This window comes from Netta rufina, assembly GCF_964035555.1.
Source record: "Netta rufina genome assembly, chromosome: Z".
Lineage (NCBI taxonomy): Eukaryota > Metazoa > Chordata > Aves > Anseriformes > Anatidae > Netta > Netta rufina.
Genome location: NC_140126.1, coordinates 25457988 through 25485921, shown reverse-complemented (window position 1 = coordinate 25485921; position 27934 = coordinate 25457988). Strand labels below are relative to the sequence as shown.

Here is a 27934-nt window from a genome sequence, read left to right as displayed (position 1 = left end):
GCGCCTCCCCCGACCTAGGGCAAGGGCCTCCCCGTGCTTTACGGCCGGTGGCTTCACGCTGTCGCGCGGTGCCGTGAGGCGCGGGCGGCGGGCCGGGCCGGGCGGGGCGCTGAGGCCGCTTCTCGTCTGTTCCGCAGCCGCGTGGCGATGGAGGGCAGGGGCAGGAGGAAGCCGGCGGCGAGGAGCGGGAAGGCTCCCGCTGGGAAGGCGCCGCAGGGGAGGAGGAAGTTCAAGAGAGACCACGGTAAGGAGGCTGCGTCCCCGGGAGGCGGCTGTGCCTGGTGGCGGCACGCCCGGGCTCTGCGGGAGCGCCTGGCCGCGTGCAGGGGCCGGCCTGGCAGCCCGGGCCGTGGCCTCTGCTTGGGCTTCAGGAGCGCCTTGACCTCCGCTGCCCGTCCCGTTCGCACAGAGGAGTCGGTGTGTGTGTGCTGGGTGAGCTGCGATGGGTCAATACTGGGTTCAGTCTTGTTTAACCTCTTCGCTAATGATCTGAATGGTGGGGCACCCGCAGCAGGTCTGCAGATGGCACAAATCAAGGATGAGTGGCGGATACACCGGAGTGTATCTGGCTGTGCTGCCATCCGGACAGCCTCAACAGGCAGGAGAGACGGGCAAGTATTTCCAGCAGATCAGCACAGGGTAGCCATCCCCTCTACTCTGGACTGGTGAGGCTGTACCTGGAGCACTATGTCCAGTGCTGGGCTCCCCAATACAAGAGGGAGATGAGCCTACTGGATAGAGTCCAGTGGAGGGCCACCAAGGTGATCAAGGGACTTGAGCACGTCTCCTGTTAGACTAGACTGAAAGAGCTGGGGTTGTTCAGCCTGGAGCAGAGAAGACTCAGGGGGATCTTATCAATGCGTATTAAAACCTGAAAGGAGGGTGCAAAGAGGATGGAGCCATGCTCTTTTCAGCATCGCCTAGTGCCAGGACAAGAGGTGATGAACACAATCTGGAATATAGGAAGTTCCGTCAGGAAGCACTTCTTCACTCTGCTGGTGATGGAGCACTGGAAGACGTTGGCCAGGGTGTTTGTGGAGTGTACCTCGGAGGTCTTCAAAAGCAGTCTGATCATTTTAGTGGGCTTTAGATGTTACTGCTTGTATACCGGGGTTGGACCACTTGACCTCCAGAGGTTCCTTCCAACCTAAACCAGTCTGATTCTGTGTTGCATTCAAAACTGATTGATCTGTCCTGTTAGAATGTTCTGTTAGTTCTAACATAACTAACAAAATGGTTAGAACTGATGTCAAAACAGCTCTGACCTAAAACTGTGAACAGGTGATTGTAGGACTGGTGACTTTAATATCCTTAATTTAGAACAATCCTTTTCATGCCTGGGCTATTATGCTGCAGGCTGGAAAATAATGCAAGGTTTCTTGGGCAAACTGCAAGACCTAAGACTGCAAAAAAAATCACTGGCTTTGAGAAGCAAGAAAGAATTGTTGCTGTATATATATTTGGTATTACATATTATAAAGTAGTGTGCTGCTTTTTATAATTGTAATTTGTTATTTTGAAGCTTTAGGGTAATGCTTTAACTTTTTTTTTTTTTTTTTTTAGTAAATTCGGGTCCTCCAAAGAAATTTCCTAACAAAGGAGATGAGGAGGGAAAGCCCAAATCCACATCCAAAAAATTTGTGAAAGGAAATTTAAGACCTGGAAAAGCTACTATCAAACAATCCAAGAATAAACAGCAGTCAGGAAGTCTTGCAAAGAAGAGGAAACTTCAGGATGGGGAAGAGGGAGGTGAGCAAATTTAAGCCTGGATATCAATGGAAACGAGGATTTGATAAACACATTGTTCATCTCAGTCTTTTATCCACATCTTGTTATCACCTTTCCAAATTGATTGCCTCCAAATTTACTTTATATTTAGCCTTTTCTGTGTAACGATTTATTTCACCTAGTTAAGCCTGAGGCCAAAGTGATGAGAATCAACAGTTAAAGAGTTTTCTTTGGAATCAAAAATAAAGATATAACAGCAAATTTAAATAACTGATACGCCATCGTAAAGCTGTGATTATTTAAATGACAATGTTGTGGCAAGCATGAAAGTGACAGTTTCCATGTAACTCTGAAAAAGAGTTATTCGTAGACTTGCCTTAGAAATGGAATCCGCTCTTATAAAAGTACTGGCTAAAAATTTGGAATGAAAACATTTGTGAAACAAAGTTGATTATCCTTCTTTATATTAGTTTGGACCACAGAAAAATATCTAGTCACGTCTTAAAAAAAAAAAATGTGTTTTTTTTATACACTTCACGTCTTATTTTGTCTTAAGATAGAGAGGCTAAATAAAGGCGTGTTTAAATAGTTGTTTTTTTTTTATAACTTTGGTACAGGAGAACTTTTGCTGTCAAACAAAACTACTGGGATGATTGAACATAAGCATCAACAGAAAATGAGAGGTGGAATCTTGCAGGGTGGATTCTGAAGTTCTCTAGAAAAATGTTAGTTGTCTGAAGGACGGCAAAAAGTGCTGGAGTAGTGGCTGTTGCACATTTGCAGAATGGCTTCAGAGATGGAAAGATTGCATGGTGGTGTGTTGCTCTCAAAGCAAAGTATCACTATTACTTTTGGACAAGTGATACAGAAATTCTAAAATACACTTAGTAAAAAGAGAGCATGGTTTTTGAACAGGCAAAGTAATTAGTTGCATGTTGCTGAATACCAAAGAACAGTGCTTCAGGGTCCAAAAACTTAAAGCTCTATCTGTAGTGTTCCATATAGAAGTGATAGCGCTTGCTTCTGGAAAACAAACTAATATACAATCACTTCTTTTGTCAGGATGTGAATAAAACTAAAACACTTCAAGTTTTTTTCTTATTTCATTTTGTGGCACTTTCTATAAAGTTGCTCTAAATGAACTTGCTGTGTGGCAGGGTATAGCTGTTGTATAGCAAAATCTCCTGTTTTAAAAATTTGAATAAAAAGAATAGGCTTGCAAAATTTTTTTATGTTTTTTCCTTTCTCTGAGATTTCAGTTATGTATCTTTAATTTAAGGGTATCCATTTGAGAGATGGAAGTAGTATCCATCCATATGTGGACAGAGGGAAAATCACCTGGGGCTGTACAGCCACAGGGTGCAAGGTGCATCTAGGGTCAGTGTGCAAGCTGTGAAGAGGTTTCTGATGCATTTTTTGACAGAGCTTTGAGGAAAATCATTGTTTGCTTTGTTCTTCCAGTATTCTAGAAGTGGAAATAGCTAGCTTCGCATACTTATTAACTACTTCTGCTCTCATACTAGCTAGCTGAGAAACTGCTGGCAAAGCTCCTGACTTGTTAGGAACTGAAGTAACAGAGCTAGCACAGCTCAGTCTGATAGACAATTCCTTTGCTTCTCTCTTGTTAACTATAGAAAATACGTTTATTTTTGTCTTCAGGGTCAGATTCTAAAAAGCCTAAATGGAATGACTTCAAAAAGAAAAAGAAGGAATTAAAGCAAAGCAGACAGCTCAGTGATAAAAGTAATTATGACATAATTGTGAAATCAAAGCAAATATGGGAAAGTGTTAGAAGGTAATGATTTATTTTTTTCTTTTATTGTCATAAGTTGCAAAGAGATTCTTTCTCCTTTGGTAATTCTATGAAACTGTATTTCCACGGTGAAACTCTGTGAGTAAATCATAACATTACATGCTTAAACTGCATGTAATGTTATGATTTACTCACAGGGTAAGTGTTCAAGCAAAGTGTGGTGATTTGTAATGCTAGGAGTGTAGAAATGTCTGGATTGGTGTCACTTTTATTTTAGGATAAAATATTTAAGGAGTTACCTTGTTTTTTAAATTGTGAACCACAGATCATACGCTGATTTGATCTGATCTTGGAGTTAGATCACTGCTTTTTTTTTGTGGGAGTTTATACTATTTCTCTGTGCTAGCGTAATTCTCAGACTGAGGCCCCATGTCAGAAGGAGGAGTTAATTCTACTATGTTCTAATTGTATGTGCTTTTCATTTTTGCTTGTAAGACATTTAAGAATCTAGTATCTAAGTGACATGAGCAACTGTGGTGGTACGTGTAAGTTTATAGTGTTTTTAATTGTTATTCAGAAGAATATTATTTCAAAGTGTGATTATCTGTTTTGGTTTCTAGGCACTGAAACTGCTTAATTATATCTAGTCACAGCTTTAATTAATGTCAGTGTAAATGTGGATTATCAGGCACTAATTTCATACTGTTTTTTACCATCTTGCTTTTTAATATATAGATAGAACTGAATCATATGTTTCCTTAATTAAGATTGTTTTACTTCTCTGCTTGTAGGAAGAAATGCGATAAGGAGAAGCGGGAAGAGCTGATGAATGATTTACAAAAGCTGCTTAAAGGAAAAATTAAAAATGTAAGGAAAAAATCAACACCATGTAACAAACATCATGTAACGTGCTCAAATTCACAAAAGTTCCTTTTAAGAATAGAGAAGTATAAATGCTATAATATAGTACCAACCTTCTTTGCTAGAAGGAATGTTATTTTAGCCACATTTAAAACAAACAAACAAACTAGCAGGGTTGAGAGGCTGCTTCTGCCCCTTTTAATTTGAGAATGGTAGTCCTGGGATGCTTTGCCTATCAGTTGACTATTATAAGAATGGCTGTTTTGCCAAGCAGATTTAGTCAAGTGAAACTATGTTAAATGAAATTTAAAATCAGCCACTCAGGCTTTTGGTTAGTTACAATTGTTGTTATGCTTCACAAGTAGTGCTTCACAGAAGTCATTGCCCTGATAATTAACTGTACTAAACAGTCTTTCTGTTAATTCTTGAAATGTGCAAATGTGCAATGAGATATTGCTGTATTCTAAAGGGATTCTTGGTATTCCATGCAGAAGTGTAACTGTAGAGTAACACTCAGGAATTGCGAAGAATATGAGTGAAAACAAGATACAATTTCATGGTTTTAATTCAGAGTTAAATACTTGATGCATTTTACAGTTTTTCTTAATTGTCAGCAATTGCAAGTATTCTCTGTATATTGTTTGGTAGTACTTCTAAAGATCTAAAAAAAACGTAAGACTTGATTTGTTGCAACCTGTAATGACAATTATGAGTGGTTATCTGTTACATGTGGCATAGAGCTATATCAGAGACAGAATGCATTAAAATAAATTTTGTACATAATGACATATGAATGGCTTAAGATAATGAAATGTATCTGTCCGGCAGCTGGCATTTGCACATGATTCAACTCGAGTGATCCAGTGCTTTATTCAGTATGGTAATGATAAGCAAAGACAAGAGACATTTGAAGAATTGAAAGGTATTTTTCCCCATCTACATTTTACTTGTATTCTTGTGCTTTGCTGTTAAGGTGCATTAAAACAAGCTGAATTATTTTCGCTAAAATATTTTTTGCTTTGTGCTGAAATAATACATCATTTCTATTGAGCTCTTGAAAATTACTTAAATAGTGGCATCTTGTTTTGTATTGTTAATGTCAAGAAAAATAAAAGCTAGCTGAATGTGTTTTCCCTTCTTCTAGACAGCCTAGTGGAGTTGAGCAAATCAAAATATTCCAGAAATATAGTGAAGAAATTTCTTATGTATGGGTGAGTATGAAGTGAGATTGCTTAGCTGTCATGCATTGTTTCATTTTCACTGTGAATACTCTGGAATTTATGATGATTTAAACAAACAAACAAACAAAAGTATTTGGAAGCATGTTTATAACAGTGGTGAGACAGGAGTGTTTGGTATTTTGCCCAGAGAATTTGTGGAGTCTCCTTCGCGGGAGATACTCACAACCCACCTGGTTGCCATCCAGCTCTAAATGATTCTGCTCCATGTAGGGGATTGGACTAGATGATCTTCAGAGGTCCCTTCCAGCCTCGGCCATTCTGTGATTCTGTGATTGCTGGTAGTTGTTTTTCTTCTGCAAGTAGTAAAGCTAAAGCTGTACACATAATTGAGGAAAAAGTGCCCAAAAAGCTCAGATACATGCTGAAAGTTGATTTTTGCCTTACATATAATAACTGGCTTATAAAGATGTTCTGTTCTCACTGAAACTTAGTATTTCAGGAAGTCATTCTTCTGCAGTGTTTATCCACTGTTTCTTTTTGTTTTATCAGAATGCATACTTGATCATCCTTCATAACTTCTGCAGATCCTTGGGTTTTCACACTATTTTTGTAAAAGCTGTAATGTTGATCCAGATGCATGCATGTTATCTTAACACTTAGATAACATAAGATATCTTAGATAACATAAGATATCTTAACACTTAGATAAGCTTCCAGAAATAAAACTAATGCTGGATCACCTCTTTAACGTTTTAACTCTTGGTATCAATCTTTCCCTGTGAAACAGGACAAAACCACAAATTGCAGAAATAATAAAGAGTTTTAAAGGTCACGTGAAAAAAATGCTCCGTCATGCTGAAGCATCTGCTGTAGTGGAGTATGCATATAATGACAAAGCCATTCTGGAGCAGAGAAATATGCTGACAGAAGAACTATATGGGAATACTTTCCAGGTTTACAAGGTGACTACATTACTTTCTAGGCTAAGGTGTTGTGGTATCTAGTATGTTGTGTTATTGATACTCTACCTATCTTACCTGCTACTTCTTCTGATAAATTTCGTTTCTCTGAGCTGTTCAAATGCATTCTAGTTTAGCATAAGTAAATGCTATGGAAGTTGTGCATTTCCATGATGAGTGTTTCAGTTTGAGCTATGTGAAGTCTATTACTTTCATGTACGAGCTTGTTCTGCTCATCAAAGACAGTCTAGTATTCTGTAGTTGGAGTTACCAAAGTGTCTAGCCTGATGTAGTCATCCTTGCTGAGATACGATTTAGGATTAATTCCCTTATAATGCTGTAACTGGCTTTTGTATCAGAACTGGATTATATCCCATGAGAACTGCATGCAAGGAAAATGTGCTTGGATCTATGTACTGCATGCTGTTTAAGCCTAATTTTTGTCTTAGTTTCCTTTTCTCACAGAGACTATTGGACTTGAGTCCAAACTCTTGAAACCATTTAGATGTAGATGCCCAGCAGACAGCAGAAAGATTTTTAAATGTGGCCTGCTTTGTTTTGACCTCTAGTTCATTTTCCTTGCTGATCTGGTTTACTGTTACTGGAGTTACAAACAATTCTATTTGCTACAAAGTACAAAACTGTTTTACCCAATTATTAACTACAGCAGAATGACTTTTGTACCTTACATAAAAAAAATCTGGAAGAATTTTTTTTAGAGGAATTTAACAGCATATTTCTGAACTTGAAAGCTTTTTTTTTTTTTTTTCTTTACAGGTTATCTTAAGTTTTGTTAAAGCATTTTGCAACACTATAATGCAAAAGGCATATTTTCTGTGTTTAAGGACTGTAATTTTTCTGGGAGTATACAGTCTTTGAAATCAAGCATGCAGTCAGATTCTACCATTCTAGCATTTGTCTTGAGTGCCTCAAATAATCATACTTCATGGTGTAAAACTAAGACTCAAAAATAGGTGGATTTTTATGAAATTATGACATAATCCTTAAAAGACAAAGAATTCTGTGGAGTTTTGAATTGTGATCCCATTTTCCTCTTCCTGTCTCCAAGTTCTCCACTCCCATTCCAGCAGGATATACAAAATATATAGCAAATAGGAAAAAAAGGAAGATGGTTTTCTTCTAATTATCTGTCTAGTTTGATCTGGTGACCAGTGATAGGACTCAAAGAAATAGCTTGAAGCTGTGACATGGGAGGTTCAGGCTGGATGTGAAAAGAAGGTTCTTTACCCAGAGGGTGGTCAGGCAGTGGGACAGGGTCCTCAGGGCAGTGGCCACAGCACTGAGCCTGACGGAGTTCAAGACACACTTTGACAACATTCCCAGACAGATGGTCTGATTTTTTTGGGTGGTCCTTTGGGAGACCAGGAGTTGGACTTAGTGATCTTTGTGGGTCCCTTCCCTCTCAGGATATTCTATGATTCTACCAGAAGTTAGTTCAGTATTCAGAGTGTATAGTCATTTCTACATGCTGTTCTTGGACTGGAATTTCACGGACCTCTGTTAACTTCTTAATTCGTTGATGTATTATTGTGTTGACGACTGATATGTATGCATCTTGCTGTCCTGCAAGACTCCCTTAAACACACTGCTGATGCATGTATTTTACTTTGTACCTGACAGTCTCATGAGGAGCTGACTGCAATTGCCAGAAAACAGTTCGGTCCATAGAAGTAGCTTTTGTTTCGTAATGACTAATACAGTTTGTGAGAACTTAAGTATATAGCTTCTGACATATTCAAAGTAGATAACACTTATTTAGAATTTTAGTTCTAAAAGCTGATAGTTTTGCAGAAAGTTCATTTTGTTTGTGATATTGTTCATGAATTGCTGTTTGACAAGGGACTGAAGAATGTTATAATTTTGTATGAACTCTGATACCTACTGGGAATGATTAAACCTCTGAATGGACATTCTTTTCAGACACCAGTTGTTCCAACGCTGGATAAGGTATTAGAAGCTCAGCCTGAAAAGAGAGAAGCTATCTTGGACGAAATGAAGCAGATTCTTACACCAATGGCACAGAAGTAAGGACAAAAACTAACTCAGCTAACTAATGTCAATCTAGCATGTACCTGTTTGTTTCTTTGTTACTTACATTATCTGCTTATGTAGAAGAATAGCAGTAATGCTGCTGTTCTTTTCACCTGTAACATCGCTGCATGGAGTAACAAGTAACAATGGCTTTGTCAAAATTGCCATAACAAATATCTTAAATCATTGTGAGCTCAATTTCTATAAAGTAAAATGTCCTTCCTGCTGCCACTGCCTAATAGAACTCTGGACAGTGTGGTGTGCCTTCTTAATGTGCTATCGGACAAGAATCTTGAGTGGTCTTAGGCGACAATATCTTACGAAGTTTTGGAATTTTCCTTTTGGTAGAATTTTCTGTGTTACGCAACTGCTAAACGTCTTAAGTGGAGTGACTGTATATTTTCTGCATGCCATACTGACTGACTGGCTATTTTTTAGAAATACGGATGAGGCAGTGTTAGCTTATGTTACAACCATTGCTAATGGGGGACTTTTTCTCATTTTTTCTCTTCCCAAATACAGAGAGGCTGTGATAAAACACTCACTGGTACATAAAGTATTTTTGGACTTTTTCACTTACGCTTTTCCAAAACAAAGATCTGTAAGTATCCTTTGGTTGTTTTTGTTTTCTCTTACCTTTCAATGAAATGTTTTAAATGTTGTTTTAATAGCATTGTAGCTACAAAGAAATACAGTGGAAATGGTAACTTTTCTTATCTGGTCATCCAGATGTATGTCTGGGGAGTGCTATTTTATGGGGACTTAGAGTGATCTTTTATACTAAAGCAATAGTGTTGGTGATGTTTGACTTTAAAATAATTAAAGTGTAATGCAAAGACTTAATGTGATGGAAAACTGATGTTTTCTCTGTGTTAAATGTTCCTTCTCAGTAGCTGGAAAATAAGATAGAAGCTTTGTTTCCAGCTTTAATTGTAGCAGTTCGGCTTTCAAAGTTTATTAACCTCTTCTAGCTGTTTTACAAAATACTTTTGATCAAAGTATAATAAAATTTGTCCTTTCTGTCAGCAGACGAAACAGTCTCCTGCCTATAAGCCAAGCATGTGGCTTGTATTGCTATGTCCGTATTAAACTGCAGTTCTAAGCTTACTCCTTGCAAAAGCTTACTCCACTCTTGCAAAAACTAGGCCTAAATTTATCCAAGTAAAGTGACATCTGTATGAGCTAGTATCCTGCTTGGTGTCACCTGTCTCCAAACCCTGTCCAGTGTCCTCATTTTGATTCTGCAACTCAGTGCCATCTGACTCTAGGCCAAGTGGAGCCTTCTGGACTTGCTGTGTGTCTCACCTATTTTCTGCTATACCGAGCTCTTTTTCTGTTAGAGTTAACACAGTCAAAACTAGTGAGGTGGATTATTTGTGGCCTGTTCTACATAGAGATCTTATCTAATTCAAGGTTCCTATAATGGTTTCCTATAATAATTCCACTCAAGAAGAGTAAGGGCATGGCTCTTTTCCCTTGCCTGTCTTTTTGTACAGATATGGTAACATTTGAATCTTCTCTGTATGAAAGGATAGATGGATACATTTTTTTTATTTTTGTGCACATGCAGCCATTTGGAAACCTCTTTTGTAGACCTGTCCCTTCCTGTGCGCATAGCCAGTGATGCCATTAATTCTGTAATTTAGAGACAGTTTTTAGAGAGACAGAAGCAGCTAGGGCTAGAAAGGGAGAAAAATGGAAACTCCATGTCAAGGTATCTATCGGACAATAACAGGAATAGTATTTAGTAACCTAGGTTGTTGTTTTTCTTGTTTGTTTGTTTGTTTGTTTGTTTGTTTTTCCTGCTGTTGTTTTCAGATGGCTTCGGAACCTCTTCCATTTTATATTGTGAGAAAAATCTCAAGTAATTTTCTTCAGACAGGATCTTCTGTGAAGCTATTTTATTCACGATTGCAATGGCAGGCATCCTTCCAATTAGGAGCACATTTTAGTAAACAAATCATAACATTTTATTCCCTATTACCCAACACCTGATCGCCTCCCGTTTCCTCATTGCCTGAGTACTACAGGTTCACAAGCTACTCGACGCTCCTCTATACCATATATGTACTTTTTTTTTCTTCAACCCTTTAATTTCTTCTTTTTCCCGCCTTTTTTTTTTTTTCTCTTCTCTTTTTTATGTTTTGAGAACTTGTGATCTTTGTTTTACTGTTCTCATACTGCTGATCCTGTCCTTGTCAAGCTTCTACCTTATTTGGGAACGGTGAGGCCTTTTAGTGTCCACTTATCTACTTAGCATTTCTCCTTGTCATGACTACGCAACTACCTTTGAATACAGAAAATGAGTTCTCTACTGCAAAAACACAACTTAGTTTCTCACAATATGAAAACCAACTTTTGGCTCAATCTTGTCATATCTGATTTACATCTTTTGATGTGTAGATGACCTTTTAGTTCATGCTCTCTAGCAGATGCCCTGTATGTGTAAGTAAATTGTATCCCCTCAAAGATTTTTTTCTTGTATTTTTTCTGATAGGACAAGTGACAGGCTTTGACTTGCTTTGGATTTCACATGATGTACAGTTTTGGAAGAGGGAATATTGTGTCATTTATAGTCTTTGGCATTCTTTTTGAGGCCAGTTCTTGTAGGTCAAGCCACTGAGAGCGATTTTGCAGGAGTGTTGATGCTCTCTGTAGTGTCATGAGCAAAAATTCCTTGTATTTTCTTTCTCCATTTACTTACCACCTTTTCTTCATCAGGAAATGATAGAAGCTATAAGAGAGGCTGTCATATACCTGGCACACACTCATGATGGAGCCCGAGTAGCAATGCACTGTTTATGGCATGGTACTCCCAAGGTACTGTTTGGTTCCTTTCTACTCAGCTCTGCCTGAAAATAGTCTGGTCTGAGAATATGTGACTATGACTGCTCATGTGGGTTGAAGCTCTGTAGGTATAGGGTATCAGCTTTTGGAAATACTATAATGTGCCCTATCTCTTTGCATAAATAGAAAAAGAAAACACACCTTATTTCAAAAAAATAAAAATTTATAAAAACAGTTTGATTGTTGAAGACAGTAAAAAAAAAAAAAAAAAAGGTTGCTAGGGACCGGAGGTTAGTAATGTGTCTAAAGAAGACTGAGTAATGATTGTAATATCTAGAAGAACAAACCTGGGGAAGCTTTCTGCAAAAAATACCATGCTAGCAAAGGTGTTTTGTGACAGGTTAGAGTCCTTACTTCTTTAAAGATTCAGGTCATATTGAATGGGTTTCTTTCCAAGCAAAGAGTGCCAAGTGCATTGCTATTTCCTAAGTAATGGACAGGATATAGGTGAATATTTTTTTTGAAGTTGCCCCTTTTTTATGTTTTCACATGCCCCTTTTTTATGCACTCACATTCCTAGAGTGAACGTGTGGACGTCTCACAGAACAGCCCCAAGACTGACTCTTTCACAATTCGGATTTAGCCATTTATCCTGCTGTTTAGATGTTGATTAATATTACAAGTGTTGGACATCAGTAACTATTCTGTGCTTTAGGAAGCAAATTGTAGGTTATCTTTCTGAAGGTGTTAATAACAATTCAGTTGTTCAGAATCACTGACGTTATAGGCTCACTCAAGTTTTTCTTTTTTAATAGGACAGAAAAGTCATTGTGAAAACTATGAAGACATATATTGAAAAAATCGCAACGGTGAGTGATCATTAGTCATTTATTTCATAAATAAAAATTTCTTAAATACCTGATTTAATGCTTAGAGGCTGATTTTAATGTGCTTTGGTAGTAGAAACAACTGTGAGGTCTTAATAAAATAAATCATAGAATCATAGAATATCCTGACTTGGAAGGGACCCTTAAGGATCATCAAGTCCAACTCTTGACACCGCACAGGTCTACCCAAAAGTTCAGACCATGTGACGAAGTGCACAGTCCAATCTCTTCTTAAATTCAGACAGGCTCGGTGCAGTGACCACTTCCCTGGGGAGCCTGTTCCAGTGTGCAACCACCCTCTCTGTGAAGAACCCCCTCCTGACGTCCAGCCTAAATTTCCCCTGCCTCAGCTTAACCCCGTTCCCGCGGGTCCTGTCACTGGTGTTAATGGAGAAAAGGTCTCCTGCCTCTCGACACCCCCTTACGAGGAAGTTGTAGACTGTGATGAGGTCTCCCCTCCCCTGTGATGAGGTTTGCAATAGTGATGCTGTACTAGATAGTATGGAATATATTCAACTTGATTATTTGGAGACACTAAGAAACTTCATTGCAGGCACTACATTTGGTATTCTCTAAAATAGCTGAGTTAATTATGAATCTTTTTTCTATGTTTTTTTTCTTCAATTAAAGTATAGGAGAGTTAGTTTATAGGAGAGTCTGTTGAAGACAGAAAGAGCAGGTATCTTCAAGCCTATCTTTATGTTTTGTCTTCATACCACCCCTTCATTAATTTATTAGAAATAAAATCTGTATGCAGAAGAACAACAAAAATTAAGATACGCTAGGGATGTCATTGGGAAAGTTGTTTAAGCATATTAGTTTTAGAACGTGCTCAATGCATTTTTAAGTCAGGGGGCTCTAAAATGAATTAGTATTGAATTGACGTACAATGGAAGAAGTCTGTATATATTTGTTTTTTTAATGAGAAGTATGATTGGAGACTGCGACACCAACAGAGTAGCAGTTGCAACTAGTTTTCATGTTACAGGGCAAAACTGCAACCATAAAGATATGCTTTTTAAATGTATTCCCTTTTGGGTGCTGTGTTCTGTTTACTAGTAGTTGGTCATCGGTCTCCAGGCTTTTTTTGGTGATGCAACCGTATTAGTAAAAACTTATGAACACATATCCCCAGTATATGTATTTATAAATAATATACTGTACAACTGTACTAATACGTTACATACATTATAAAGTATACACAAAAATATAATTTTAGAGGTTAAGAAAATATCTTTAAATAGCATTTGCTTTATTAATTAATGCTACAAAAGAGTACTTAGTCTCACACCCCAGTGGATAGTCTTGCACACTCCAGCTTAGAGACAACTGGCCAATGTAATGTTTCTCCATGATTTTCTAATACCAATAATAATTTGTTACATATGGATGTATGCTTGTATAAAAAAACTGAGACTGTGGTTGAGTAACACTTCAGTTTTGGAGTACATTGAAGGTCTGGCCTCGCATTCATGCAGTGTCTCACTGACGTACAAGAGAATTGGGTGGTGCCCCTGCTCCATGGGCTTGTATTTGCTAGATACATACTCTCCAGAAGTACAGCATGTGATACATCTCACTTTTAATTCAGTTTTTAATTCTTCATTCACAGGGTGGTGAGGCACTGGAGCAGGTTGCCCAGAGAAGCTGTGGATGTCCCATCCCTGGTGGCATTCAAGACCAGGTTGGACAAGGCCCTGGGCAACCTGATCTAGTGAATGGCATCCCTGCACACCGCAGGGTGTTTGGAACTAGATGGTCTTTAAGGTTCTTTACAACCCAAGCCATCCTATGATTATGTGTTCCAGCAAGGCAAATCCTGTGATTTCAAACGATTATCATGCAATTGGATGAGGTTAACAGCTTGCATATGATAAAGCAATGTATTAAGTTATAATGCCTCATGAAATCTTTTTTAAGAGGCTTCTATTAAACAAACAAACAAAAAAAAACCCAACAAACTCTTTCTTTCAGAGAGCCTAAATGTGAGGTTTTCTGCGACATTCTGTGACAGTGGATAGAATTTGCTTGTAGACTCATGTTGTGCCATGTTTGAGACAAACTGTCATAAATGTTGGTTCTAAATGAGTTACTGTGTTTGTAGAACTCCGCTACATGTTCTTGAAGCTTTCTGATGTCTCATCTTTGCAGGGTGAATTTTCTCATTTGGTCTTGCTGGCAGCATTTGATTGCATCGATGACACTAAACTTGTGAAACAGTTAATTATATCTGTAAGTAGTTTTTCCTGAAGTACTGTACTAATTAGTGTCTTTGTATTTGTCACTGCACTGAAGGATCAAAGTAGGAATCCATCCACTTGTTACGAATCATTTAATTCCTTTCCAACTTGTATATTTCCTTGTATTTGTGTCATTTTTTTTGTCATAGATGACTCAGCACTTTAATTTATTGAACTTGAATTTAAGCTTGATTCACTGCTTGCTGAAAATTGCCCTTTTTGTGTATGTTCATTCTAGCTAGTGAATGACTTCAATCTCTTTAATGGAAAATGTCTTTGTCGTAAAAGTTTGAGCTCTGCTAGTATGGCGAGGATTGAAGTGATGTAAAACTTTAGAATGAGGAAGTTTCCTTATACATTTTATGGGCAAACATAAAAAGTCAATGATATCCATGGCTAGAATCTCATTGTAATGTAAGCTTTTTTGTTGCAAAAAAGGTTATTTAACATATACTCATTTCCAAGTAGTGTCTTGGAAAGTAAGATTTCAAGATGAGCTGTTGCTATCTTAGAGGAATGTGGCAACATGTCTGACTATACTGTTGTGAGGCACTGCAACCTGTTGTGCAGAGGAGCTATGGCTGCCACATCCCTGGAAGTGTTCAAGGCCAGGTTGGATGGGCCTTTGAGCAGCCTGGTCTAGTGGAAGATGCCCCTGCCCATGGCAGGGGGATTGGAAGCACATGTTCTTTTATGTCCCTTCGAACCCAGAGTATTCTATTATTTTATGATAATATAACATCAGTTTGAACAAGAACAATTAGTTGGAGACTTTTGTCTGGATGCTGAATATGTAGACTCACATTAACTGTCAGAATTTGATACTTGGCATAAGGTGTTGATAATTAAATGAAAATTGGCATTCTGGATAAAATCCATGTAATGTTTTTATCAGACCTTCAAAATGGATATAGGTAGGTGTCTGAAACACAAGGAGTGCTGTAGCTGTTTTGCAGCACCTGCATGAGGTTGCATGATGACAGTAATGGTAGTATGATGTAGTCTGCATCTGCTTCCTTTTGGATTGCCCCATTTCCCCAGTTTCTTTCAAAAAAACACTTTAATGGTAGTAAGGTATTTCTACTTAGACCATATTTACATGCAAAAGTTACTGCTTTTAAGTTGTTTTAACTGTAAATGACCATCAAGTTGTCTTTTCACACTGAGAAAAAAGACATTATAGCACACAATTTTTATGCAGGTAAAATAATTAATGTTGAGATATATAGGTTGCAGTGTGCTTATGGTCATACTCGTGATCATTAATGATACGCATAGGATCACAGACGTTGGGAGGCAGTGGCAAGGAGGTGTAGATAACAAGGTGAATGCTCTGTATGTGGAGAAGGAGTATGAGAAACCAGTCATGAGGAGGCTTGCTTTGCTTTTGTTTTTGTTTGATTCCCCCTATACAACATTCCAGATTTCTGTATCCTAACACAGATATTCATCATGAAGTCTGTTCCTCTCCTGTGTGTGTAGAAAGATTGAAAGTGTTCCAGCGTGGAGATGGTTTGTGTTCCTTACGTATATTAACTGTGATCACAGCTGGCTTTGTTTCCAGAGTCTATTCAACAATGTAATGCCTTTGGGCAAGTTCCAAAAAAATAAGCCCTGAAAGATCAGGGCATCTTTGTACAAGATCACTGATGCCTTACTGTGCTATGTTGCAAGCACTCAGCATGCTGGGCACTTATTAGTTAAGATACTGCGTTTGACTTTAGCTCCCAAAGTGCCATTTAATTACAGAATCATCTGTGGTTTTCTGCCATCTGAGACCTCCTTATGTTATCCTGGGTAATGGAGTGTTTACTGTTTGGTCATGTTACTGCATCAATCTGGACAGAGGAATACAGGAGAATAAGAAGGGGTGGCCTTTGCATATACAGAATTAGCCTGTCTGGGTTTATATGAGGCCAAAAATATGAAAAAGGTGTCAAGGAAAAGGAAAAATGTATCAAGTCAGATCAAAACCAGCTCTTCAGATGGGGAAAGAAAACTAGTAACTTGACGATGAGGTAGAAGCATCAAGAAATCAGGTGTTGAAGCACACTCTATGGAACAATCAAAAACTTAATTTTCTTAAAGTTAGATTTCTGAAATACTTTATACATGTTAATAATTCTGTCCATACTAAAAGCTTAATTGAAGGAAAGAAAATAATGAAGATCTGGGGAAGAGGAAAAGCAGTGTTTGCCAAGTATTTCTCTTTTGTTGCTGTTGTTGTATTATAAAACAGATTGCTTATGTGGATTGGCAGAATGGTAGGGAATTCCCATGTAAGAGAAAGTTGTAAGCTCTTAAAAGCCTCAGAGGAAAGTCTATCCTTATCTGTCAGCTATGCAGAGTCTTAATCCTAGACCAGAGAATAAGTATGTTGTCTTAAACCTTCAAATATGATTGGAATTGTAAAATACGTATTTGGCACGTGTTAGCATTCAGGCGGATTTCAGAGGGAAGGCTGTAAGAATTCTGAGTAAGCAGTGCTAGTGTTACATGCTATCGATGTAACAATATCCGTTGCCATTTAGAGTTTCTCCTGGTACTTTCTCACAGTTCTGGTGAGGAAGTTCTGTAATTTTTCAGAATCACAGAATCAGATGGGGAAATAGAATTTTGAAGGACTTAACAGAAAATAAAGGCATTTCTTTTTATGCTAGATGGCTGTGCCATGGGTTGATTTCGAAGTCCAGGATTATTTTTCCTTTGTTTTTAAAAATTGTGACATTGGTAGATAGACTTTAAGAGGGAATTGATAGTTGCAATAGTCATGAATATCTGGATGGTATTCAGGGTTCTTCAGTGTTACTTGCATAAAAAGAAAATTATTACTCTATGAAAGGGCATTTGTCAAGATGCTGTCAAAAATGTGAGTACAAACCTATGGGCTAAGGTAGGTGCTTCTGTCCAAATATAATAATGTACTTGTATTAGCAAGAAAATTCCATTATATACTAAAGCATTTCTTCCTTAGCCCTGTCATTGCACGAGAGTGTGAGGTACATACTCTGTAGCCCACAAAAGAATTATTCCTAGCCAACTGCTGGTCTCTGGAGAAAGCCCGGTGTTTTCTTCTAATGCTTAAATAAACTGCAAATAATACTGGTAGTGCTTGTGGCAGAAGTCGGCTTTATTCAGTTATTGAAACTTTTTTGATGTTCTGTGATCAATTTAAGATGGAGTTTTCCTTCCTAAGCACTGTCAACAGTGTGTATGTACTTATGTACAGCCATTTCAAAGTCAGCATGGTTTCAGTGATTGATTGTAGGTGCTGTGGTAGATGATGCTTTGTATGTTTGATCTGTTGAGGTTATGACTTCTACTCAGATTATGTTTGACCATCTGACATACCAGAATATGCAGTGTTCGTGCTGATACAAGCAAGTAAAAAGAACAAATCTTGTTCTTTCAAAGTATTTTTCTTATTAAGACATGTTTATCAGATGCATCAAACCTTAATATTTTTTTAAGTTTCTCTCATTTCTGCAAACTTGCATTTTGATTAGGGTTTTTTTGGATTTAATTTTAGTAGCATGTGTGAATCCTATTCACAGTATTTAGTTTTCCTAAGCTTTGTGTTTGAAAGACAATCAATAATTACCAGTAACTCAAAACTTACTTATATCTGTTGCTGTTTGTTTGCTTTTACAGGAAATAAATGCTTCCTTGCCCAGTATTATTAACAACAAACATGGAAAAAAGGTTTTGTTGTACTTGCTAAGTCCTAGAGACCCTGCACATTTTGTTCCAGAAATCATCACACTTCTGCAACAGGGTGATGGAAATGCCTATAGGTAACTGAGATGGCAAGTTTAAGTTTTTTCCTAGAGTCCAGAAGAGTTCATCCAACTTCTGCATGATAAATTTTCTTTATAATATATCTAAGTAATATAAACGCTTTTGTATAATGTGCAAATACTATTAGATATGTTAATCTGAAGTCCTAACTCCTATACATTTGGTTTGAAGCTTGTGTGTGATGATTGGTGATTATCAGTGTTTTGGTGATCAGCAGTTTACCCCTTCTGTAAAGGGCAAAAAATACTATGTGTTCTTTGTTTAAATTCCTATATCAAATGCAGAATAAAAGTAAAATATTAATATGCATTTTGAGTTGCATAAAAGTATATCTTAAAATCTAGCAATAGAAATGTAAAATGTTTGTTTGAATTCAGTCCCCAATATTGATAATGACATTGAAGCTTATCAGCTTTTGAAGAAGCTGCAACTTTGTTTAAGCATCTCTCTCAGTAGTTGAGGTAACAGAATGAATAGGCAATATATGGAGGTCAAGTAACCGTTGTTAACAAAATACTCTATGAAGTTTACTGACAGCTTTAAATGCCGTATATTTCCTCATTCTGTGTTCTTAAAAAGTGTGCAATATTTAATTGTATGAGAAACAGAGGGAAGAATAATGGTTTTGACTTTTCGGTAATATATAGCTGTCTCAAATAGTACATGCATGTGTATTCTGAATTTCTTTTGACTTGATGTGCATGAGGAGTAAGTCTTCTACAGTAATTTGCTGTCTCTTTTGTCAGCAAGAAGAATACAGAACTCCGCCGCCGTGAACTCCTGGAAGCCATTTCCCCACCTTTGCTAGAATATTTGCAAGAACATTGCCAAGAAGTAGTGATGGACAAAGCTACCTTTGTCTTGGTTGCTGACATTTTAAGAACAGCTGTTGGTGAAATCCAGCCCACATTAGATGCAATTGCTAATTTAGCAGCAGAAGAGCTGGTTCCAGGTGGCCATGATGGGCAGGTAATGTAACAGAGGATAAGATGCTGATACCTTGCAGTGCATTTGTTTCATTACTAGCACAAAATCTGTTCATTTTTCTCTTTTACGTAAGAGATCAATGATCTTCCACGATAGACTCATACACTAGAAGTGGTCTTCGTTCTGTTTCCTGACATGTTTCTTTAATAGCTTATTGTGTCTGGAGTAACGAAGGCTTGAGCCAACATTCGATCTGAATTTGAGAGCAAGGTACTTCATAGTCTTGAGTCTTCCAGAATTAATTTAAGCATTTGGTTGAAAGGTAGCTAACAGTCATGTTATGCAGGCTCTCTTTTAATATTATCACTATGAAATCAAGTAGTTAGTAACTTTTTATAGTTCACTGAACTGTTTGCACTGCAAATGTTAGGGTCCCTTAGCTTTCAGGTATGTACATGTATATATCCATGAAAGGGAAGATCTTAGATAACAGTGTCTCTGTAGTATGGCCTTCTCTTCAAAATGTGCATGAGAGGCCTTTTCTGATTTTGTTGAGTCAGGCAGGTAAGTCTCTGTAGACTAGAAAATAGAAAGTGCTGTGTAGACTATATTTGAGATAGATGCTCTCAAGATTATTAAAGTTTTGCTGAATTGTCTTGGTCTCCCCCAGTTTTGCAGTGCCCCTTCCACTGCAGTGCCTATAGAACGCAATATATATAGTTCACATAAGAGTTAGCAAGTCAGTTTACTGATGGAGGAAGAATACTGAAAGTATTGTCTGTCCCTAACAAACGAACTAGATTTCTTGCGTCTCTGCCATGCCATGAAACACGTGCCTCTACCCTTCTTTTTTCATTTTTTTTTTAGATTGGCATTTGGTAGAATTTTCTATGAACTATTGTCTTCAGTACTTTTCTGCAAGTCATACTATAGTAAATTTTGGAATCAATGAAAACATGAAAAGTCTGGATATTCATGTAGAGGCAACAAGACCTTGAGATTCTGCTAAGTAAGCATGAAGTCTTAGGAGTGATAGATGAAACATTAGTGGATGTGGAGCAACAGATACAATTTATATTACTAAAAGTCAGATGCTACAGGGCAGAAAGTAAAATAAATAAGCTGGTCATTTTAAATAAGTGTTCAGATGTTTGCATCAGACTTGCTGATATTTGCAAAGGTAATGACTAAATGGATGAGTGTGGTTTGGTGGCTTCCCACAAAGGGAAAAGTATATAAAGCATGCAAAAATAACTATAGAACTACATTTTGTATTGTTATCACTGAATAATTTGTATTTTTCCCCCCTTAAAGCTTCACATTGCAGAACATCCAGCAGGTCATTTAGTATTGAAATGGCTAATAGAGCAAGATGAAAAAATGCGAGAGAGTGGAAAAGAAGGTATGTTTGAAATTCAACTTTAGTTGATCAAATTTTGACTTTGGAGTAATTAGTTAGCTGACCTAAAATAAGTTTGCTACATTTATTTCTTTAAACCTACTGATATTTGGAAAATAGAATATACTCTCTAAGATCATTGCTATTATCTTTTTTTTTTTTTTTTTTTGCTGTTGTGAGTTGTTGAATGAACAGAATGCAAAAGATCGTGTTGTTTTTTTTTTTTATACAAAGCAAGCACTAGTCTGTTTTTGTTCTCTGGGTTTACAGTGTATTTGGGACTCTGTTCGTTTCTGCGCTTAAAATGTCTTTCTTTGCCCAAATACTCAGCAATTTAAAGGATAATTATAGAAAATGTAAAGCTTTTCTGACAGGAAGACTTGTTTCATTACTGCTTGTAAGCCAAGCTGTAATCCATACTGTGTTCATTAGTGGTGCTGAGTTATTGCCTTAAAACTGTTGCTACAATAATTCAGGCACAAAAATAGGACATCTTTGCTATTTTATATCCCAGAAGGCAGAGATTGGGCACAGATGTTCTCATCTTAATTTAGCTTTTTTGAACTCATTTTATTACATAACTGCAAAATCTTGTTCTGTGAATCACCATATCCTAATAGAGATTACTTTTTTCATATGAAAACCTTGAAAAATGGAAATGGGTGGGAGGCATACTATAACGTGAACTTCTGTTGTGTGCAGGGGGCTTTTTCATTGTGTTAAACCCTTTTTTTCTTAGTGTCCAGCCATCTACTGTTTCATTTTAAAAATAAGAGGTTGCTGGCCTTTATTAAATGTTCCTCGAGGGAGGCTGTTTTGTTACTACTTTTCCCAAGTGCATGATTGGAAATGTTCAAAGAGGAAGTTTTATCTGACTGTCTTTCAGAGACTAGACTAATTGAGATTATAATAGTGGGTTTTTTTGTTGTTGTTGTTTTGTTGTTTGTTTTTTTATTCTGCTAGCAATACACAATTCCTTTTTTAAACACAAGTGTTTCCCTTTGGTTTCCTTGATTTTGTCTGAAGAATGTGCCATTCAGAATTGTTGGTTGTTTTTTAATGCTAATGCAATAAACTCACAAATCATTATCACATAGGGAACAGCTGAATAAAAACTGACCTGTTCTTTGGTTGGAATTCTAATCTAAAGTGACAGTGAAAAATAGCTTCAGTGTTTATTGGGAGCTTGAAGATGGGGGTTCTTTTGGTTACTTCCTGATAAATTTGCTAAGCTTACAAGTTATAAGATCTGGTTCCCCGAAGTTTGTATAATCATAGAATGATTTGGATTGGAAGGGACTTTAAAGTTTCAACCCCCCTACCATGGGCTGGGACACCTACTAGATGAGTTAGCTTAAAGCTCCATCCAGCCTGGCCTTGAACATTTCCAGGGATGAGATAACCGTTTCAGTTCGTCAAATTCAACTATGGGCTTACGGTCAGCTTTGTTTCTTTCTTTTACATACATATTTAGTGTAATGCAAATCAACTTATGCTTTCAAAGCTACTGAAGAAGTAGAGCCCTGTAGTATCAGTACAACTGAAAGAAATAAGAGTCAGGTTGGTTTTCATGTGTCACTAAAGGATTTGATCTGAAGATACCAGAGGGTATGTTGTTTTGTCATGTCAATTTGCACCTTGTACAAATTCTGTTTCTTTGCTTGTAGCGTCAAATGCTTGAAAACAGCATTTTTCAGGACAGGTATCTGCGTTAGTAAGTTGCATGTAATTATCTCTTGTGTTGATGTCATTCTTACCAAGTTCTTCCATTGGAGTAATTGCCTTTTTTGAGATGTGGATAGTCTTTGAAACCATTTAAAAGAGAAGCAGCGGATATACTTCTTTATAATAGTAAACTGTCACATTGTGTTGTTACTGTCTAATTTTAAGCAATGCTTGGAACTACAATCTGCAGAGGTATCACTGCATTGGATAGCCAATTATTTCAAGAAAGCATAAATTTGTGAATACTCGATGGATAAAATCTATTTGATTAAATTGCAGCCACGAATAATTTTTAGTATGTTTCTTTGTATAAAGTTACTGTCTTAATTTTTTCTCCCCCTGCTCCTTTCCCATGTTTTACAGGTTGCTTCGGAAGAACTTTGCTGGAACGTGTTGGTATTGAGAATTTGAAGACCTGGGCAAAAGTAAATCGAGGTGCCATTGTTCTTTGTTGGTATGTAAGGCTCATGACTATTTCTGATTAGGCCCCAGTATTAATTTCTTGAACAGCTAAGAGAACATTAGTTATAATTTCTACCAGCATAATTCCATTTTTTGCACATGGAATACTGTCATCCATGCCACTGATAAGTTTTGATTGGAATAAAGTACTGGAAAAATTAAAACTGAATTTCTACAGGTTGTCCCTTGAGCTCAGGCTTTTGCAGTTGTAGGAAGTAGTTCAATGTTGGAAGAAATCTTAAGATTAAAAAAAAATAATCGTGTTTTTTGATCTTAAAATACATGTTTTTTGATCTTGTACCTACCAATGCATGCTTTCCCAATGCAAAAGACTTAAAGGGGGACTCCATGTATTAAAATAATAAACCCTGAAATACCTGTGGTTGGGGTCAGTATGCACAAATACAGTTTTTATTCCTGTAACTTGCTACTTTGTCTTGATGCATTAATTATGGAGCCTGAGCATGTTTCATACTGAAGTAGGAAAGTGTTTGGAATAGACCGTGAAAAGGATTATGATGAGCTGATTGGTTTACAACTTGAAAGTCATGAATGATACAACTAGTACGATCAAAAAGAGTGCACAGGAATCAGACCACTAACATTACAATTTTGTTTTTATCAAATGCGAACAGTTGTATTAACCATTGCTATTTTCACATTGTAACTAAATGTCAGTGTCAGGTCATAGAAACCCAAGGTTTTGTCTTAAGACTTAAGTGTGTGGTCTGTGTTGTGGAACTTCTGGGTCAGCATCACACTGCTGGCTCCTCGTAAAGACTTTCACTGAGCCAAAATCAGCAAACAATTCAGACAACATACTTTTGAAAAATGAAACATCTCCCTTTTTCCACCTCCCTTCTCCTCCTAAAGTTACTTTGGGTTCCTTGATGATTGCTTTCCATCTCTGCTTCTTATTAGCTTAGAGTGAGGCTACTTTGTTCATTCTCTTTTGCAAGATGAATCAAAAGATGTTTAACAGAAGGTCTATTTCTGAAATTGCAGTTTAATTCTAACTTGTTTAGTCATTGCCACTCAGATCACTACTGAGAAGAACTGGTAGTAGAAGAGTAGTGGTAATCTTGATACAAGACAACATCACAGTAGTCATAGGTATGGTGGTTAAGGTTGTTCAGTTAACAAAAGTAGAATGCTTTTTCTTTTTCTTTTTTTTTTTTTTGTATCTTGCAACTACAATAAATGCATCTAATGCTTATAATCTAATCCTATGCACAGATGTTCAGTAGAGATCTCTTATAAAGGTTTGTACACTGACAGTGTGTTCATGCTTGGACTTCTTTCCCTAACTTAAGACTGAGGAGATTCATTTAACATGTGCTGTTGCTGCTTTATGTGCTAAGCTATTCTGATTGTCCAAATAATGTTTTGAAGTAAATTAATGGATATTTTTTTTCCATGCATGACACTTTAACAGCTGTTCAGCTGTCGGTATGACAACAGTTTTTCAATAGGTTTTGAAGACTTTTGGAAAAAACAGGAAACTAATAATTACATATTAGTAGAAGTGAACACAGGAGTGATGTTATTTTATGGAAGTGACATAGGAAGGAGAAAGGATTTTTTTCCTTTCTGATATTATACATGGAACTACAGGGTGGGGATTTGACAAGGGTACTTTGTTACCAAGTAGGTGCACTTACCTCCTGGACTGTCAGTTTGAACACTTATCACCGAAATTGAACCTCATCTATCTGGATGGAGATATAAAAGTAGTGGGGAGTTGTGGTTTATTTGTTGTATTTGTGTGTTGAGGGGTAGTATTCCTTTTTGATTCTAAGTAAATCTGAATCGGTTGAGGTTCTCTTAATGACTCTCTAGGCAGGATGCCCTTTTGTTTAGGCGGCTGAGAACACGTAAATATAACCAGCTGTATTTGTTCCATACCATGTGACACCTGTTTAGCACAGTAACACATGTAATTAGTCCTTTTCTTGTTCAACTGCTTGCACTGAAATATAGAGAGGTTACCTAAATTATACAGCAGTGATAAATTTAACTTACTCATGTATGTATAATGACTGCAATTTGTTTCAATAGAATCACTTGAGTTTTTTAAAAACTTCTCATCTAAAAAAAAAAATAGGTTATTCTCCTATCATAAGAGAGCTCAGATCCCTCTTACAGAGGTAACTTGCAGATACTGACAGTTCTCCTTGAAGCTATGATTAATTTCTATTGTGTTGTTGGCTTTTGGAAGCCATCTGTTACTTACATGCAGATCTGAAACTCAGAATTACTCATTCAGTCCATTTGAAGCTTTCAGCTTTTGAGTCGTTTAAGCTCATTCACCAGTTATGTGCAGCTCATTGACTGCACTCAACTGATCAGTTACCTGGTATCCTCTGAACACTATCCTTTCAATGTCCTAATAGCTTTTGGTTTTATAAAAGAATCTGGGACCCGGTTCTGACTTAGCACAAGCATGCAGTATTGGAAGAGTCCTTAGGTTATGAGAGAGCCCTCTGCAGACAAGCAGTCAAGCTTAGTATAAATAAAATGTTTTAAGTACTTGAATTTTATGGATGCTATTCTAGTTATATCTCTACATCTGACCATTCCTCAGTGTACTGATTTTGTCAATGGTATGTTACATCAGGATAGATACACCAACTTTATTCATCTCCACATGCAATTTTTGTAACTTGTAGAAGTTACATTTTATATCCACAAAATACGTAGATATCTGCTTACCAGATTTTAGAAGAACTTTCAGAAAAATAAAAAATACTATCATAATCTTTTGGCTGCATTATTAGACATGTAGATGTTCCACGTTAAAAATGTGGTGTCTTGAAATAGCTGTGGATTCCAGCAGCTTTACATGTTTTCATACAGCACTGGGAGATGAAATTCCCTTCTAAAATACCAAAGTGTAGTCCAGAATGGCTTGCTGCCACTTCTGTATGCTTTTTGTACCAGGTGGCAAACCAGGTGAGTCTCCCTATGTTAATTGCCAGTGTATTCAGCACATCTTTTGTCATTACTTTTGACTTTCTTGCTCTTAATGGGTGTACATGACCTATAGAAAAGCTGAAAAAGTACGACGCTGGCCTGTGTTGAATTCAATTTTAAGGAAGGCCTCTAGATTAAATACTGCTACAGCTATAAGTAGCAAATAAGTACTTCCGGTAAGTGTCACTGGAAGTTGTTAGTCATAGAGTTAAATGTAGGAATAAAGTGGCTGAAAATAGTAGTGTTGTTCAATGGGCATCACATGCTTTCCTGCCTATTGCATTGTCATCCTGCACAGTATACAGAGTCATAAGAAGGTAAAATTTAAATCTCTCCTTGAACTATAATAATTTCTTTTTTGTTTTTACTCAGTTCAGCTTGCCATATCTAATGCATAGAATCATAGAATCACAGAATTTCTTCTTTATATCTAATCTAAATCTACCCTATTTTGGTTTAAATTCATTACCTCTTGTCCTGTCTCTGCAGTCCTTGATAAAATGTCCCTCTCCAGCTTTCTTGTAGGCCCCCTTTATGTATTGAAGGACTGCTAAAGGCTTGCTTAAAGAGTATGCTAGAAACAAGCTTTTAAGATAGCTGCAAATTTGTGATCCAGGTGGAAGAATCCTAGGGTTTGTAAAGACCAGCAGTGTCACACGCCCCTCTTGGTATCGGTACATGTGTTATAGTTTGCTTCCAATCTTAGTTTATTTGGATGCCACTGTGACTTTTAATTCTGCTGCACATACTGGCTGCAGAAAACATTAAACTTTTTAGGCAGTGTTCACTCACCATTTAGAATTGGCAAAATAGATGTGCCATTACCTCTACTTTGCATTGTAATACAAGCATGTTTCACTACTGCCTCAAAGAAGGGGAGAAGTCACTGCACACGTGGGTGTGCAAGAAAAAAGCTTTTACTTTTCTAGTAAGCTTACTGTGAATTTCCTTGTTTCTGGGGAGCAAGTTATCTAAGAAAGGTGGCTTGTTTTCCAAAAAGACAACTAAAAAACAACCAAGACTGTTAAGTTTCTGTAGCCCCGTGATAAAGGAAGCACAGAATTAGAATATTAAAAGTACTTGATGTGTATTAGGCATATGTCACGGCATCCAGTTTTAGAACCCCCATTACAAGAAAGATATCGACAACTGGACTGAGTTCAGTAGTGGCTGGCCAGTATAGTCATGGCTGGAGGGCTTGCCCTGTAAGGTGAGGCTGTGGAGTGGGGCCAGGTCAGCTGGGAGAAGGGGTTGGCTTTTGGGGTACCCAGCAGCAGCCCTGGCACTGGCAGGATGGGATGGAGGAGATGCAGCCAGGCTTTGCACAGTGATGCCTGGTGGGAGGGCAAGAGGCATGGCACAGGCTGAGACACAAAAGGCTTAGGCTAGAGAGGGGAAGCCTTTTCCCACCAGGACAGCCTGGCTGGCTGTAAAGCTGTGGACCATGCAGGCTGGGAGACTTTACACCCCAGATGAAGCCGTGAGCAGTCCAATCTGACTTCATGCTTGAACCTGCTTTGAGCAGGAGATTCAGCTTGGGCTCTGCAGCTCCTTTGGGTCTTATTTATCCTGTGTTGGTTGTGTTCTTATGTGGTATTTCCTGCTTTCAGAAAATTTTACATCTTTGTGTAATAGAAGATAATAGTCTGCCTTGAACTGTCTTGTTTTGAAATAGTTAACTGTTTCATAATACGGACAGCTTTTCATATGACCTGTATTCTGACCTTTCATGCCCCTTTTTTTCCCTCCTTTTGTAGCCTTCTCCGGAGCACTGATCAAGAAGTGGCAAATGCAGTCAAAAAAGGACTGAAAAAGCTTGTCCCACAGTTGAAGCTGAACAAAAATGTGAAAGGAATAGAAGCATTACTGGAGAAATTGACTTCCTAGTGTAACTGATCTTTTTAGCTTCAAATACAACTATGCAATGAACTCCCAGTTGGTAAGATTCTGCTCCACGTCTAAAAAGCATTTGTAAATTAAACCTTTTTTAAAGCAATCTGTCTCCTGTACTCGTTGTGCTGTGTGTGGTAAATAGCTGCTCACAGATGTTTAAATCTTGAGATTTCAGAGTTTGTGGGAACTTCTGATCGTGGAAACAAGAAGTTAAATCTTTCCTGATAACTTGCACAAAGGTGTTTTCATTCCTGTTGAAAATCATGTGCATATTATATCCTAGTTACCATAGAAATGGAAGCATCAGTT

The 27934-nt window shown here is 37.5% G+C and overlaps 1 protein-coding gene across 1 annotated transcript; it reads left to right on the top strand.

The window, feature by feature from the left end:
* Positions 1-89: 89 nt before the first annotated feature.
* On the top strand, positions 90-27728 carry PUM3 (pumilio RNA binding family member 3). Its single transcript, XM_084305801.1, has 17 exons — positions 90-244; positions 1564-1749; positions 3388-3523; positions 4273-4348; positions 5171-5264; positions 5487-5553; positions 6311-6485; positions 8424-8527; positions 9057-9135; positions 11256-11354; positions 12137-12190; positions 14360-14440; positions 18100-18242; positions 18993-19215; positions 20488-20575; positions 22661-22751; positions 27490-27728. The coding sequence occupies exons 1-17, from the start codon at positions 148-150 to the stop codon at positions 27617-27619; spliced, it is 1923 nt and encodes a 640-aa protein (XP_084161927.1). The 5' UTR covers positions 90-147; the 3' UTR covers positions 27620-27728.
* The last annotated feature ends 206 nt before the right edge of the window (positions 27729-27934 follow it).